The 16,173-nt window shown below is 43.9% G+C and overlaps 1 protein-coding gene across 3 annotated transcripts in view; it reads right to left on the bottom strand.

The window, feature by feature from the left end:
- Positions 1–255: 255 nt before the first annotated feature.
- The window catches only part of LOC309568171 (sialic acid-binding Ig-like lectin 14), a 118,352-nt gene continuing 102,434 nt past the window's right edge, over positions 256–16,173 (bottom strand). For all 3 annotated transcript variants that reach the window (XM_082273807.1, XM_082273806.1, XM_082273805.1), the window contains 4 exons: positions 12,655–12,954; positions 8,224–8,326; positions 5,066–5,156; positions 256–552 (listed from right to left, as the gene is read on the bottom strand). In XM_082273807.1, coding sequence (XP_082129933.1) covers positions 364–552; positions 5,066–5,156; positions 8,224–8,326; positions 12,655–12,954 — 683 coding nt within the window. In that variant the 3' untranslated portion in view covers positions 256–363. The remainder of the gene's footprint in view (positions 553–5,065; positions 5,157–8,223; positions 8,327–12,654; positions 12,955–16,173) is intronic.

Genomic DNA, 16,173 nt, shown 5'->3' with positions numbered 1-16,173 from the left:
AAACATCGCCCAACGTTCTAGAGCAGGGATTCCCAAACTACAGCCCTCCAGCTGTTGCAGAACTACACATCCCATGAGGCATTGTAAAACTCTGACATTCACATACATGACTAGGCATGATGGGAATTGTAGTTCCTGAACAACTGGAGGAACGAAGTTTGGGAATCCCTGTTCTAGAGGTTTAGGGGCTTGGTCCTGTGTTTTATTTGCCCTACACTCTGGTTCTTTAAAATCAGTCTGGAATTATACTTGAATATTTTATACCGTATACTTTTTCATATGTATTCCATTAAGGACAGGCCAGAGCTCTATGTCCATAAGCATTTGCATACTTTGAAATAGCTTTTTATTGGAAATAAATTCTCAATGTTTACGTTTAACCACAGAATACTCGACTTCCTCTGCATCCGTATCTGTGTCTGTAACTTCTGGTTTCAGCTTTGAAAAGTCAACGCTCGAGTATTGTAAATCTTGACAATTCAGATCTACTGATCCATCTTCTGGAGGTGACTGGTGGTCCTTTTGAGGAATTTCTCCAACTTCATGGGGACCCTACAAGCGAGTCAAATCATTTAAAATGTAGCCAACAAAGATTTCCATATATATAGTAGAAAACAAATGACTTGTCAGCAGCAATAATGTTATGAAATTAAAGAGAAGGGATAAGTGAGAAGAGTTTTTAACTCCCTAAAAAATCTGTGAAAATCACGAGATTTCAGCCACTTCATGCCATTTTGGTTGAAATCCATTTACGGCAATGGGAATGGCAAAAATAAGCAGTTTTTTGGGGCTGCAGTAATCTGTAAATTGCCCTTGGGACCACAGAACCCCTGTCACGCCGGGTGCTCCGGGTCCCGCGGCTTCCCCGGAGCACTCGTGACGTGCTGCGGGCAGCGGCGCTCCGTTCATCATCCCCGACCGTGAGCGCTGTCCCCCCGCATGTAGCAGGGATGCGGTCCACGCGGCGGGACGTTCCCGTCCGCGGACTCTACACACTAACCTGCCGGGTCCCGTCCTGTCTTCCTCCCGGCGCGCACGCGGCCCCGCTGCACTAGAATTTAAATGGCCAGTGCACCACTAATTGGTGCCTGGTCCAATCAGTACAAAACATATAAAAACCCACTTCCCCTTCCTGTCCTTGCCGGACCTTGTTGCCTTAGTGCCCTGAGAAAGCGTTTTGTGTATTTTCCCTGCCTGTGTATCTGACCTTCTGCCGTTGCCCCTGACTTTGAACCTTTGCCGCCTGCCCTGACCTTCTGCTACGTCTGACTTTGCCTTTGCCTTGTCCTACTGTACCACGCCTGTATCAGCTGTCCGTGAGGTTGAGCCGCTACCGGAGGACACGACCTGGTTGCTACCGCCACAGCAAGTCCATCCCGCCTTGCGGCGGGCTCTGGTGAAAACCAGTAGCAACTTAGAACCGGTCCCCTGGTACGGTCCACGCCATTCCCTCACTGACACAGAGGATCCACCCCTAGTGTCTTCATCGGTCGCCAGTCCGGACCCTGACAACCCCTTTAACCCTTTCACTGCCAGGTACGTACTTAGTATGGACCTGACTGTGGGGGTTGCACACACAATAATGGGGGTGGCAGACTCCTGCCTGTCAGGTGAAAGCATTCATTTTGCAGCTCACACACACCCTCAGTAACGGTGCAACCCCCGCCCCCACCCCGCTGCCACTCCTTGGCATGCTTTTCTGGCTCTGCTTGCCCAATCTGTGGGTCCAGGAGTGAGAAGGCGGGTGCCAGCGGCTGGAAGGGAAGGAGAAGAGCACACACGTCCGCTCTCCTCCCCTTCTTGCTGTGACCTGGAAAGCGACGTCGGTGACGTCACTTCCGGGTCAAGCTCTCAATGTTCCCGGCTAGTTTAGCCAGGAAAAGATGATTTGCAATGCGATTTGCATTGCAAAACATTCAGTGGAGCCCAAAGGAGACATGCAGGGTCTTTTAGAACCCGCATGCCTCATTAAAGAGAACCTGTCATCTAAAAAAACATCACAAAGGGGGCTTTTTGTCCTATATGTAATGGGAAAATAAGTTAAGTAAAGAAATATTTGTTTGTTTTTTGCAAAAAGTTACAACCAAGCACTTAAAATCCCCCCCCCCGAAAATTTTTTTAAGGGCCCCCCCCCCCCCACCCACACATATATGCACATACAAATGCAAATGCATGCATCGGGGATGCCTACCTGTAAAAGTTCTCGGTGTCCCCGGCTATTTTAGCCAGAAAAAGATGTTTTGCAATGCGATCTGCATTGCAAAACATTCAGTGGAGCCCAAAGGAGACATACAGGGTCTCATTATAGAGAAAGTGTCAACTAAAAATCGTTACTTTTTTACTTTGCAAAAAAATTGTTACACCCAAGCACATAAAATTTCCCCCCACAAAAAAATTTTTTTTGAGGCCCCCCACCCCCACATAAATGAACATACAAACATAAATGCATGCGGCTGGGGCGCCTACACGTGAAATGTAGATTGCAATACCCATGTTACATATCGACTCGTGCGCCAGAGGAAGAGCAATACTTCTAACACAAGACCTCCTCAGGAACACTAAACTCATACCTATAGGAGGTTTTTGTAGAAAAATATATTATATGGAAGTTTGTCGGCATTTCGCGGTCGCACACAAATTTGAAATTGGACATGTTGGATATCTATTTACTTTTGGGTAGTTGATCTCGTCTGTTTGCCCTAACATTCACTTTAATGTGTATTGTACTGAAAGCTTGCATTCCCTAGACCCGTGATGGCAGACCTTGGCACCCCAGATGTTTTGGAACTACATTTCCCATAATGCTCGTGCACTCTGCAGTGTAGTTGAGCGTCATGGGAAATGTAGTTCCAAAACATCTGGGGTGCCAAGGTTTGCCATCGCTGACCTTTGTGGTAATAACGTGTGACATAAAAAATTGGATCTACCACTATTTTATTCCCTATGGTGTCTGCTATCAGAAAATATATAATATAACGTTTGGGGGTTTTGTGTAATCTTCAGGCCAAAAATGATTTTTTAAACACGTGTGCAAACAACGCAAAAACGGCTCTGGCAGTGAAAAGGTTAACCCTTTCTTTAAAACTCTCAAACATTATATATTTTCTTAAAGAATAGACCCTGGAGAATACAAATGGTATCAGTTCTAATTTTTATGTCACATGGTATTTGCACAATGGTTTATTAAGTGGAAAATTTCAGTAATGTACACGACACATCTATTATACATTCATATCAGTTCCTGCCCTCAAGGGACTTACTATCTAAGGTCTTTAACTCAGATTCATACACTAGGGCCAATTTAGATAGGAGCTAATTAACCTACCAGCATGTCTTGTGTGTGGGGGAGGAAACCGGAATACCTGGAGGAAACCCAACCAGGGAGAGTGAGAACACTCAAACTTTAGGCAGGTGGTGTCACAGTTGGGATTCAAACCAGTAACCCTAGTGTTGCTGGCAGAAGTACTAACCACTTAGCCACTGTGCTGCCCAAGGCTAAATTTTTTTTAGAGGGGAGTTTACTATACTGAAAAAAATTATAAACGCAACACTTGTTTTTGCCTCCAATTTTCATGAGCTGAATTTGAAGATTTAAGAAAACCGGGATTCATCCATGAAGAGAACACCTCTCCAAAATGCCAGATGCCATCGAAAGTGAGCATTTGCCCACTCAAGTTGGTTATGACGACGAACTGCAGTCAGGTGGAGCTCCCAATGAGGATGATGAGCATGCAGATGAGCTTCCCTGAGCTGGTTTCTGGCAGTTTGTGAAGAAATTCTTTGGTTACACAAACCGATTGTTGCAGCAGCTGTCCTGGTGACTGGTCTCAGACGATCTTGGAGGTGAAGATGCTGGATGTGGAGGTCCTGGGCTGGTGTGGTTACACGTGGTCTGCGGTTGTGAGGCCGGTTGGATGTACTGCCAAACCCTTTGGAGACGGCTTATGGTATAAAATTGGACATTCGATTCATGAGCAACAGCTCCGGTGGACATTCCTGCAGTCAGCATGCCAATTGCACGCTCCCTCAAAACTTGCAACATCTGTTGCATTGTGCTGTCACTTCCGGTCAGGTCTTTTATATGCGTTCTGATGTTCCAGTTAGGTCCGCCTCTGATGATGTCAATTATTCTGACGACACGCGTCAGGCGACCTCGGAACAAGCAGCATGCCTCATTCACCGCGGTATTCTTTCATTGATATGCTCCTTTTATTCGCAATTTTGTGAGTATTATTCTTTTGTTTCAATAAATGTCGTTCCATGCAGTCTGCACTATTGTCCTCCTTCTTTTGTTGAGGTGGATTGGAGTCATGGTTGTATGAAACAGATATTGTGGTATATCCCTTCCTGGTCAAACTGTTTGAGCATATACATCGCCCTCTATTTATCACCATCTGGTAAGCAGTTAGTGTATACATCACGACTTGGTGTTGGCTCCACCTTATCTGCACAACTGGGAATTGGGATCGTGTTTCTACCTCTTCTTCTCCAATCCATTGGACATATTGGACTTTTTATGGACATTTTTATCTGACATTTTAATCCAGTGTTTGGCGCTACTATATCTCTTTTTATATGTCTACAAAGTTTGTAATCTACTATCTAGTTGGCTGCCATCACTAACATATTCATATTTATATATTTATATATTTATATGTTTATACTTATTGTATTTTGGGTTCAGCTGTCCGAGCGCAGATATTCTCTCCCTTTTTTTACCTTTTATTGTGGCCAGCCTAAGGCACACCTGTGCAATAATCATGCTGTCCAATCAGCATCTTGATATGCCACACCTGTGAGGTGAATGGATTATCTCGGCAAAGGAGAAGTGCTCACTAACACAGATTTAGCCAGATTTGTGAGCAATATTTGAGAGAAATAGGTCTTTTGTGTACATGGATAAAGTCTTAGATCTTTGAGTTCAGCTCATGAAAAATGGGGTTAAAAACAAAAGTGTTGCATTTATAATTTTGATCAGTATACTTGGGTGTAATTTTATTTTTTTGACTTGGAAGAAAAACAGCACCCTGAAATATAACAGAAAACATTTGCTAGGATAACTTACACTAGAAAATATTTCTGAATTGTCGTAGATATCATCAGCAATGCAATCTTGGGTCTGCCTTGGAGTTTCTTTTTTCTGCATCATCTTTCTTCTGAAAATGTAAAAAGGAAATTGCAAATAAGGGTTAATTCAAGTTGGAAATAGAGGACCAAAACTGTAGGTTCTACTTATATATTACTGAACTGTAGAAAGCCAACAGCAAAGATCAGTAGCTCAACCAAAATGTATTTCTTCTTATCTGAATGTTTTACTTTGTGATTGTTCGATTGATTAATATGTCCAAATAATTGTAGTCATTCAACCAAATTTTGAAGGGAATAAATTAGTATTTTAGAAATGCTGAGCAACCCAGAGCAACCAATAGGAATCAACAGTATGTTACCAAATGTATTGGGGGGCCTGCCTTTGCACGCACATGAACTTTAATGGTATCCCAGTCTTAGTCCGTAGGGTTCAATATTGAGTTGGCCCACCCTTTGCAGCTATAACAGCTTCAACTCTTCTGGGAAGGCTGTCCACAAGGTTTAGAAGTGTGTCTATGGGTATGTTGGATGAGAAGGCCTGGTTTGCAGTCTCAGCTCTAATTCATCCCAAAGGTGTTCTATCGGGTTGAGTTCAGGACAGTCAAGTTTCTCAACTCAAACTCTCTCATTCATGTCTTTATGGACCTTGCTTTGTGCACTAGTGTGCAGCCATGTTGGAACAAGAAGGGGCCATCCCCAACTTGTTCCCACAAAGTTGGGAGCATGAAATTGTCTAAAATGTCTTGGCATGCTGATGCCTTAAGATTTCCCTTCAATGGAACTGGGGGGCCAAACCCAATCCCTGAAAAACAACTCCACACCATAACCCCCCCCCCCCTCCACCAAATGATTTGGACCAGTGCAAGGTTCATAAAGACATGGATGTGGGAGTTTGGGTGGAGAAACTTGACTGTCTTGCACAGAGTCCTGACCTCAATCCGATAGAGAACCTTTGGGATAAATTAGAGCGGAGACTGCAAGCCAGGCCTTCTCTTCTAACTTCAGTGCCTAACCTCACAAATTTCCCTTCCTAAGAGTAGATTTCCTCTCAGTTTCTGTTGTCTCCCTCCGTTTGTAAATATCAGTGGTATGTAAGTCAGATATTGGTAACTCAGGGACTGTTTGTATTAGAAAAAATGCACTACATATGAAACATATTGCAATAAATATAGTAAGGTATAAAAGTGAAATCAGATGAGTTCTACTGATTGTGTTTGGGTTGATGCAGGTGGGTCAATCAGAATCCCTGAATCATAACATAAGGATTAAATCCTAAATTAATTGTGTTCTATTTGTTATAAATCAGAGATTCTTATGTATCCACCTCCATCCAACCCAAACAGAAGGCACAAGTAGTTTCCTAAAAGAACAATTGAACACATTAAAACGAATATAGCTAATCTTTCGAAATAACTTTCTAAATACAAATTGATTCAGAACAATGAATATACAATATAAAACTGATTACATGAAATTAATTCCAAAAATCATTCTGACATAACGAACATAGAAAAATTAAATGAATAACTTAACAAACTAATCAGAAATTAAACTAAACAAATTTTGCCTTTCTGCATATCTCTAACTGGTGATGTAGCTTGGGGCAGAGGTGTAAATGGCTTTGAGTTTTGAATGGTATTTGTTGGGCAATCATAAGCCAGTGGAGGGATTGGCAGAGATGTGATGGACACTGAGCCATTGGTAAGGTAAATGAGTCAGTGCTAAATCTTTATCAGGTCTCTGAAAATCTCTCTCAGGTTGTTGCCCAGATTACAGGCACAGGTATCACAAATACACATAAAAAAGTTGCATAGACGTGGCTAAATAGGAAGCAGCTTGATTTGTATCTGTGCTTCTAGTTTGCTTGATAGATGTCCACCCTAGGTGGTAAGAAGAGTAAAATCCTAACTAGAAGGGAGAGCACATACTTCATCTGTATTTACACATCCTCATACTGAAGTTCATGGCTTCTATGATTTATAACATACAGTATACTGTATGTAGGATTGAGCGAACACTGACTGTATTGTTGGGGATCGTACCGGACTCTTGGGTTTTCGGTACCCGGACACGGACCCGAACATTTTACTGTATATTCGGGATACAGTCCGTTGTTCGGTAGTTTTGGTGCAGTTTCAATGGCGCGGTTTCAACAGCTGCAGGGCAGCCAATCAACAAGCATTTAACTAGTGTGCCCTTAGAAGCCATCACAGCCATGCCTACTAATGGCATGGCTGTGATTGGCCAGTGCAGCATGTGACCCATGCTCTATATAAGCTGGAGTCATGTAGCGCCGCGCGTCACTCTGCTCTAACTACTGTGGGGACAGGTTCCTGCTGCTGCTGATTGGAGGGAGAGATAGGAGATTATTGTAGGGACAGGCTAAAGATTGCTTTCAGGGAAAGAATAGGACACAGGACAGAAGAATCTTCTTTAATCAGACAGCAATCCACATTGATTTTTTTGTGTGGGGGTGCAGTGCACGATCTTTTTGCCCTGACCTGAGCCCAGTGAGGAGGAGGGAGAAAAAAAACTTTTATCAGTCTGTTAGGTGGGCAGCGTGCGGCGTGCAGCGGCCATTTAATGCAAGCTCAGTGCATATGTGTCTGCTTAATCTGGATTTAAAAAAAAAAAACGATTTTTCCTTCATATTTTACTGTGACATACAGTGTTTACACACCGTGCTGTTCTAATGTGCTATTCAAAAATCACAAATTTAAGGGAAAAATAATTATTTTTCTGTTTTTCATTCATACTTTACTGTGACATACAGCATTTAGACACTGCTGTGTTACAATCTGCTATTCAAAAATCACCAATTTTATGTTTTTTTATGTTATTTTAAGTTATTTCCCTATCCACATTTGCTTGCAGAGCACTTGCCATGCTCTTAACAAGATTTTGCTGCCATTTGCAGCCCTCTAGCCCTTTCCATGTTTTTTTAGAGCCATTTTAGTGCTCAAAAGTTCGGGTCACCATTGACTTCAATGGGGTTCGGGATCGGGGTCAAGTTCGGGTTAAGTCCGGGTAACGAACCCGGACTCTTTTTTTGAAGTTCGGCCGGACCCGCCGAACACGGACATCCAGGTGTGCGCTCAACTCTGTATGTCAATGGGAACTGTAAAAAATACTTACCTTCTGTAGAATATTATTATTAAAACTCCAAGTACTATCAATACAGCACCAATACATCCACCATAGACTGCAGCAGCTGGAAATGCTTTAGGCGTTTCTTGAGCTGAAAAGAAAAAAAAAAAAAAAGGTTTTAGATATTAATTTAAATCTAACAGTCAACATTAATGGACAGTAGATATGCCAAGAACATTGCATGAGATTTAGGGCTCTTTCACACGGGCGGTCCGATCAGATCCGCCTGTCAGTTTTTTAGGCGGATCTGATCGGATCCTCCATGCAGCTCTATGGGGCAGCGGGTGTCAGCGGAGACACCTCCGCTGACACCCGCTGCCATCCGCATCCGATCCTGTGCTGAAATCTGGACGGATGGAAACCCTATTTTTCCATCCGTTCAGTAATCGGAGCGGAGCGGATCTGATGAGAGCGGACAAGCGGTCCGCTCTCATCCGATCCCCCATAGAGGGCAGCGGGGGCTGAGACACCTCCCTCTCCGCTCTGCAAGCGGAGACGGAGCTGTCATCCGCCCGGCTCAGCGGGGATCGCGGATCGATCCCCGCTGAGCAACACGGATCCGCCTACGGAGCGGACCGTGTGAAAGAGCCCTTATTAAAGGAGCAGACCGTATTAATTAGGGTAAAGCTGTGTTTACTTCAATCAATCAACCAATCACGTCTTGTTTTTTTCTTTTTTGCCCTCGTAAATGATTGAGTATTTAAAGTGAACACAGGATCATCCGGGGGGAGTGAAGATCTTTGCTTGAGGAGGGAGAAGATCTCTGCTGGAAGAGGTGGAAGATCTTTGCTGAATGAAAGGGTAGATCTTTGTTGGAGGAGATTGAAGATCGTTGCTGGAGGAGGGGGAAGACCTTTGCTGAAGGAAAGGGTAGAACCGTGTTGGATCTACCCTTAGATAGAAAAGATAGATCTTTTCTAAAGGAGGAGGAAGATCTCTGAACTTTGCTGAAGCAGGAAGAAGATCTTTGATCGAGGAGGGGGAAGATCTCTGCTGGAGGGAGGGGGGGGGATCTTTGCTGAAGGAGGTTGAATATCTTTGCTGAAGGAAGAGGAAGATCCTTGCTGAAGTAAAGGGTAGATCTTGTAGATCTTGTTGGAGGAAGAGATAGATCTTTTCTGAAGTAGGAGGAAGATCTTTGCGGAAGGAGGTTGAATATCTTTGCTGAAGAAGGAGGTAGATCTTTGCTAAAGGAGAGTGAAGATGTTTGCTGAAGCAGAAGATGGATCTTTGTTGAAGGAGGTTGAAGATCTTTGCTGAAAGAGGAGTTAGATCTTTGCTAAAGGAGAGGGAAGATCTCTGATGAAGAAGGTTGAAGATCTTTGCTGAAGGAAGAGGGAGATCTTTGCTGAAGAAGGGGGGATCCAGGGCTAGACTATTTTATGCCCTAGGCAAGACCAGCTACTTGCGCCCCCCCAAAAAAAATAAATAAATAAATAAAAAGACAAAGGGTTAAAAACTCCTCTATGTAATACCCAGTGACCCTGATCTGATGGTTCCTCCATGTTATGCTGTCATACCCAGTGACCCCCATATTCCTTCATATCCTTATGTCCCTCTATTTCACACCCAGAGACCCTAATGTTTTTCCTTGTCACATCCTGGGACCCCAATATTCCTCAATGTCATGCTGTCATACCCAGTGACCCCAAAGTTCCTCTATGTCACACCAGTGGCCCCTGATGTTCCTCCATGTCATACTTGGAGAGACCCTGATGTTTTTACATGTCACACCTGGGGACATCAATCCCCCATGGCACACAAAGGGACCCCAATTCCTCAGGGCACACATGGTGACCCCGAACCCCTGTTACACCCAGTGACCCCTATCCCCCATGTCACACCTGGTGACTCCGATTCACCATGGCAAACCTGGTGACCCCGATTCCCTTTTACACCAGGGATCCTCCATGTCACACCCCGGGACCCCGATCCCCTGTTCTGGACCACAGTGCTCACCACGGCTCCAACCGGCTGGTGGTGGATGGAGAAGCAGCAGTCAGTGCCGAGCTCCGGCTCAGGTTCAACTCTCCTCCGCTCCCTGCTTAATATCGACCCAGGGACATGAACGGCTGCCCACCAGCTCAGTGCAGAGTATCACTTCCTGCTCTGGGTTTAGGCCACTCAGCTCCAGCCAAAGAGGATCATCATGCAGGCAGCACTCCGGTGGGATCCCTTCCTGCCTATTGGGGCCCCCCCAAACAGCGGTGGAAAGCCAAGGCCTGGTAGTTCTGCCACTGTCCCAGACACCTATCATCTTCCTCTGTCCCTTCTTCCTCGCCCACTACCGCCTCTCCCCTCAGCTCACAAGGATCATTAATGATGGAGAGAGAGTGCTGACTCATGGCTGCGCCCCTAGGTGGCAATGCGCCCTAGGCGGCTGCCTAGTTTGCCTAGTGGAAGCACCGGCCCTCGGGGGGATCTTTGCTGGAGGTTGAAGTTGGTGGGTGAGAAACATAAAACATTGACAACAAAGAGTACAAGCAATCAATTAAAGTGATACTAAACACACACTGTTTATTTTACATTTCTGTATGTGGATAATGGCACTGTAATTATTGTAATTAAAAATAAATATAAATACCTTTTTCCTTATCAATATACAGCTGTCATATGACCCTGATCTTTCCGAGCCTGTCTGCAGGGAACCATATGCAGCAGGAGCTTCTAGTCCTCTGCTGCTGGTCATGTTCAAAATAAACGGTTTTAAATTGTCATACAAATATATACTGTATTTGAAACCAAAATTGGAATTATTTTGTGAAAAATGACATAATAACAAATTGATGAAGAAATTAGACTTTTTTAAATGTTTTTATTGTTTTTTTTTTTTTTTAATTTTCATTCTTTTTATGTTTATAGCGCAATAAATAAAAATCGCACAGGTGATCAAATACCACCAAAAGAAAGCTCTATTAATGGGAAAAAAAGGACGTCAATTTTATTTGGGTACAGTGTCTCATGACTGCGCAATTGTCAGTTAAATTAATGCAGTGCCAAATCGCAAAACAAATTGCCTGGTCATTAAGGGGGCAAATCCTTCCAATCCAGAAGTGGTTAAAAGAACAAGCTCTCCTGCTGATGTAGCAGTTACGGGGATGAGACAAACCATTTACCACTAACAGGGGTGCTTCTGATGATAAGCTTGTATTTATGTATGTAAAACCTTTATCTTGAAAGGGAAAAATGTATAATGCTTAACCACTTCAGCCCCAGAAGAATTTACCCCCTTCCTGACCAGGCCATATTTTGCGATTCGGCACTGCGTTACTTTAATAGACAATTGCGCAGTCGTGCAACGCTGTACCTAAACAAAATTAAGTCCTTTTTTCCCAAAAATAGAGCTTTCTTTTGGTGGTATTTGATCACCTGTGCAATTTTTGCACTATAAACAAAAAAAGAGCGACAATTTTGAAAAAAAAAAAAAATGTAAAAACCAAACTTTTTTAACATTTTAGGCCAATTTGTTTTCTGCCACATATTTTTGGTAAACAAAAAAAAAATCACAATAAGCGTATTTTGATTGCTTTACGCAAAAGTTATCGCGTCTACTAACTACGGGAAAGATTTATGTAATTTTTATTGTTTTTTTTTTTTTACTAATAATGGCGGCGATCTGCGATTTTTAGTGGGACTTCAACATTGCGGCGGACAGATTGGACACCTGACTGACATTTTTGACACTTTTGAGGGGACCAGTGACATTACTACAGTAATCAGGGCTAAAAATATGCACTGTTACTGTAATAATGACACTGGCAGGTAAGGGGTTAACATTGGGGGTGATCAAAGGGTTAATTGTAAACCTAGGGGAGTGATTCTAACTGTGGGGGTGTGGCTTCTGAAATGACCACTGTATATAGAAGGATCGCAGGCGCTCTATGATCATTCCAGGGAGAAGAACGGTTGGCTGTGTTTACAACGGCTGACCGTCCTTCTCCCTCAGCAGGGAGCGATCACGGGTGTCAGGCGGCAATCGGAGCTACCTGACACACGCATCGGCTTCCCCGCTGATGAGCGGGGACAGGAGCGTGCCGCCGGTGGCACGCTGGCCCCCTACACTCCCGAGAGCGAGCGCAGTACATGCACGCCGATTTGCCTGGGAGAGGCTGCCCGCCGCAGTACATCTGCGGCGGGCAGTCGTAAACAGGTTAAAAAGGTGTTTGCTGGGGTTCGGCTACAGTTTGATAGTGTATCTAGATCTGCTAGTACATCTAAGACTACCCTCCCTTCAGATTGACAATCCTGCTGAAGAAACAAATGCGACTTCCACATTTAATGATTGGGAAGTTGCAATATATGACATTTTTATTTTGGTTTTGGGTTTAATGCCACTTTCAGTGCTGGAAAGCTTAATCTGGTAAATCATACATTTGTAACATACATTTAAGGATGTTTCATGATAAGAAGAAGACTTACATTCAACTTTCATAGTAATTTGTTGTACAGTGGTCAATCCCTCTCTCAGCTGCACTGTGCATGACAATGGAGAGTTGTTGTATTCCTTCCTCGCGGTGAAGGTGATTGTAGAGAAGTGGATCTTTGTACCATTTTTATGAGTATCAACTTTGTTTTCCACTCTTCCATCCTGGATATTTCCTCCCCAAGTGATTTGGGGGTTTATCCCCCTACATGTTCCAGGAGATGTGCAGCGCAGTGTCACCTCCTCCCCATCAATCCAACTCTTTATGGGTGAGATCTCAGGTTTATCTGTTAGGCCTGCAATTATTACACAAAGAAACCTCTTTGAATGATAGTAATTATAATATGCTGACATAAAATGTATTAACCACTTTACCACCGGAGGATTTTGCTGTCTTACGTCCAGGCCACTTTTTGCGATTTGGCGCTGTGCGACTTTAACTGACAATTGCGCGGTCGTGCGACGCCGTACCCTAAACAAAATTTACGTCCTTTTTTCCCCACAAACAGAGCTTTCTTTTGGTGGTATTTGATCACCTGTGCGATTTTTACTTTTTGTGCTATAAACAAAAAAAAGCGTTTATTTTGAAAAAATAACAATATTTTTTATATGAAATTCCCCCCCCCCCCCAAAAAAAATGTAAAAATCAATTTTTTTTTACATTTTTGGCCAATTTATTTTCTGCTACCTATGTTTGGTAAAAAAAATCACAATAAGCGTATTTTGATTGGTTTGCGCAAAAGTTATTGAGTTTACTAACTAAGGGAAAGATTTCTGTCATTTTTGGTGGTTTTTTTTTTTATGCGTAATGGCGGCGATCTGCGATTTTTTTTGCGGGACTGCGACATTGCGGCGGACAGATCGGACCCCTGACTGACATTTTTGACACTTTTGGGGGTACCAGTGACATTACTACAGTAATCAGTGCTATAAATATGCACTGTTACTGTAAAAATGACGCTGGCAGGGAAGGGGTTAATTTTATTGGAGAGGGAGGGGTTAATGTAGGCCTGGTGCTTACTAACGTGTGTGGGGGGAGGTGACTGAGTGACACAGGGACAGATCGCATGTTCAGCTATGCTATCTGTCCCTGCCTGTCACTTAGGAGATCCGCCCGCTCTCTTTACACAGGCGGGCGGATCTCCAAACTCGATTCCCCGACGATCGGGGAAGAGCAGCGGCGATCGCCGCCGCTCCTCCCCTGGCCCGACTCCCGCTGTAACTGAAAACAGCGGGAGCGCGCCTCCGGCGGCGCGCGAGCGCCGCCTACAGGGGGAGGAGTCCAGCGACGTAGGTCTATATATATATATATATATATATATATATATTATATATACTGCGGCAGGGCGGCCCGGCTGCGCAAAATCATGTACATGTACGTGATTTTGTGCATGCGATCTGGGGGATGCGTGTGCCACTGGAGTGACGCTGTCGCTGTAAATGAATATAGCGGGAGCCAATCGGTGGGTCCGGGGGCTGCCGATTGTTCAGAGGAAAGGCATAACGGCGGTTTGCCTATGTAAACAAGGCAGACTGCTGTTCTATCAGGGAGTAAAAGAGATATCTTGTGTTTCATCTAAACAGATCTCTCTTTTCGTCCAGTGCATCCGCTCCCCCCCCACAGTTAGAAAGCACTCCCACGGGGCACACTTAACCCCTTGAACGCCCCTGGTGTTAACCCTTTCCCTGCCAGTGTCATTTATACCGTGACAGTGCATTTTTTTAGCATTGACGATCACTGTATTAGTTTCACTGGTCCCCAAAAAGTGTAAAAAATGTAAGATTTGTCATCCACAATGTCGCAGTCCTGCTAAAATTTACTGATCGCCGCCATCACTAGTAAAAACAATTTAAAAAAAATAAAAAGTCCATAAATCTATCCCCTAGTTTGCACAAACCAATCAATATACACTTATTGGGATTTTTTTTTTACCAAAAATATGTAGCAGAAAACATATTGGCCTAAATTGATGAAGAAATTCGATTTTTTTTTTTATATTTTTTTTTATTGGGAATGTTTTATAGCAGAAAGTAAAAAATATTGTTTTTTTTTTTTCTAAATTTTGGGTCTTTTTTGTTTATAGGGCAAAAAATAAAAACCACCAAAAGAAAGTATTTGTGGAAAAAATAAAGACATCAAATTTTATTTGGGTATGGTGTTGCATGACCGCGCAATTGTCAGTTTAAGCAACAGAGAAAACCTCCCAGAGCTGAAGTGGTTAAAGTGTATTTCAACCCAAAAAAGAAGGATTAGGACTCTAAGAAAGTGCTATGAAAACTGGCCTATAAATCCTGCAAAATAATATAGATCTGCATTTGTGTCTTTTATATCGGCCAAGAGTTCAACTTTAATAATATCACCAGGGCTTTTTTCAGCAGGAACACGGGGGAACCCAATTCCGGCACCTTCAGTTTTGAAAGGTACTGTATGTAATGGCAAGGGGTGCTGGGCATGGCCGGGACAAGGAGTGGGCAGGAGGGACTGCTGCCCTGGGTACTGTGGTATAATGTGCGATGGGGGGGGCACCACAAGGATATGGGGGGTGAGGAGATTTGTGTTGAGAAGGTGGATTTGGGGGGCATTAGGGGGGTAAGAATTGTTCTAGGAGGGCAAATTGGGGGAGTTGTGCTAGGAGTAATGATTTTGGGGGATTTTGTTGGGAAGGGGAATAGGGGAAAGAGGATCTGTGCTAGGAGGGGGGGATTTGGGGTGTTTGTGCTATAATGGTAGAGGGGAAATATATTTATTTTTTGGGGAGGGGGGTTGTTCTGTGCTAGTAGGGATGATTGGGGGATAATTGTGCTAGGAGGGAAAATTTGTGGGTTGGATTTGTGCAAGGATGGGGGATTGGGGGAGGTGAATTTATGTTGGAAGGGAGGGGGTTTGGAGTGAGGGGGTAGAGGATTGTGTTAGGAGAGGGAATATTTTTTCTGGGGGGGGGGATTTGTCCTGGGGGGCAAACGGATTTGGGCTGGGTGCTAAGGGGGTGAGCATGCAGATTAGTGCTATTTTCTTTTTTTTTTTTTTGGGGGGGGGGGGGTATTTTGGCTGACACAAAATGGGGGGGCGTAAGTTGGCATGTTCGCCCCAGGCTCTAGATGATCTTGTCCTGGCACTGGTGCTTGGGTGTGCTGGAGGGTCTATTGATGTTGGCTGCTGGGAGATCTATTGTTGCTGGAGGGGATCTATTTTGGCATGGTGGTTTATTGTTGCTGATGAGGTCTATTGTTGCTGGTTTGCTGGAGGGGTACTTATGTTATTGGGAGGGGGGGGGGTCAAATGTTGCTGGATAGGATCCGCTGTTGTGGGAGGGGTATATTGATTCTGGCTCCTGGGAGATCTGTGGTTGCTGGGGAGGGTCTATTGCTGCTGGCTGCTAGGGTATCTATTGTTTCTGAAGGGGATCTATTTTTGAATGGTGGTTTATTGTTGCAGGGGAGGTCTATTGTTGCTGGTTTGCTGGAGGGGTGCCTTGTATTATTGGGGGGGCGGTCATTTGTTGCTGGATGGGATC

This window comes from Pelophylax lessonae (assembly GCF_965119305.1).
Source record: "Pelophylax lessonae genome assembly, chromosome: 12".
Lineage (NCBI taxonomy): Eukaryota > Metazoa > Chordata > Amphibia > Anura > Ranidae > Pelophylax > Pelophylax lessonae.
Note: the sequence above shows the minus strand (reverse complement) of the source record. Positions and strands in the feature narration are given on the sequence as shown.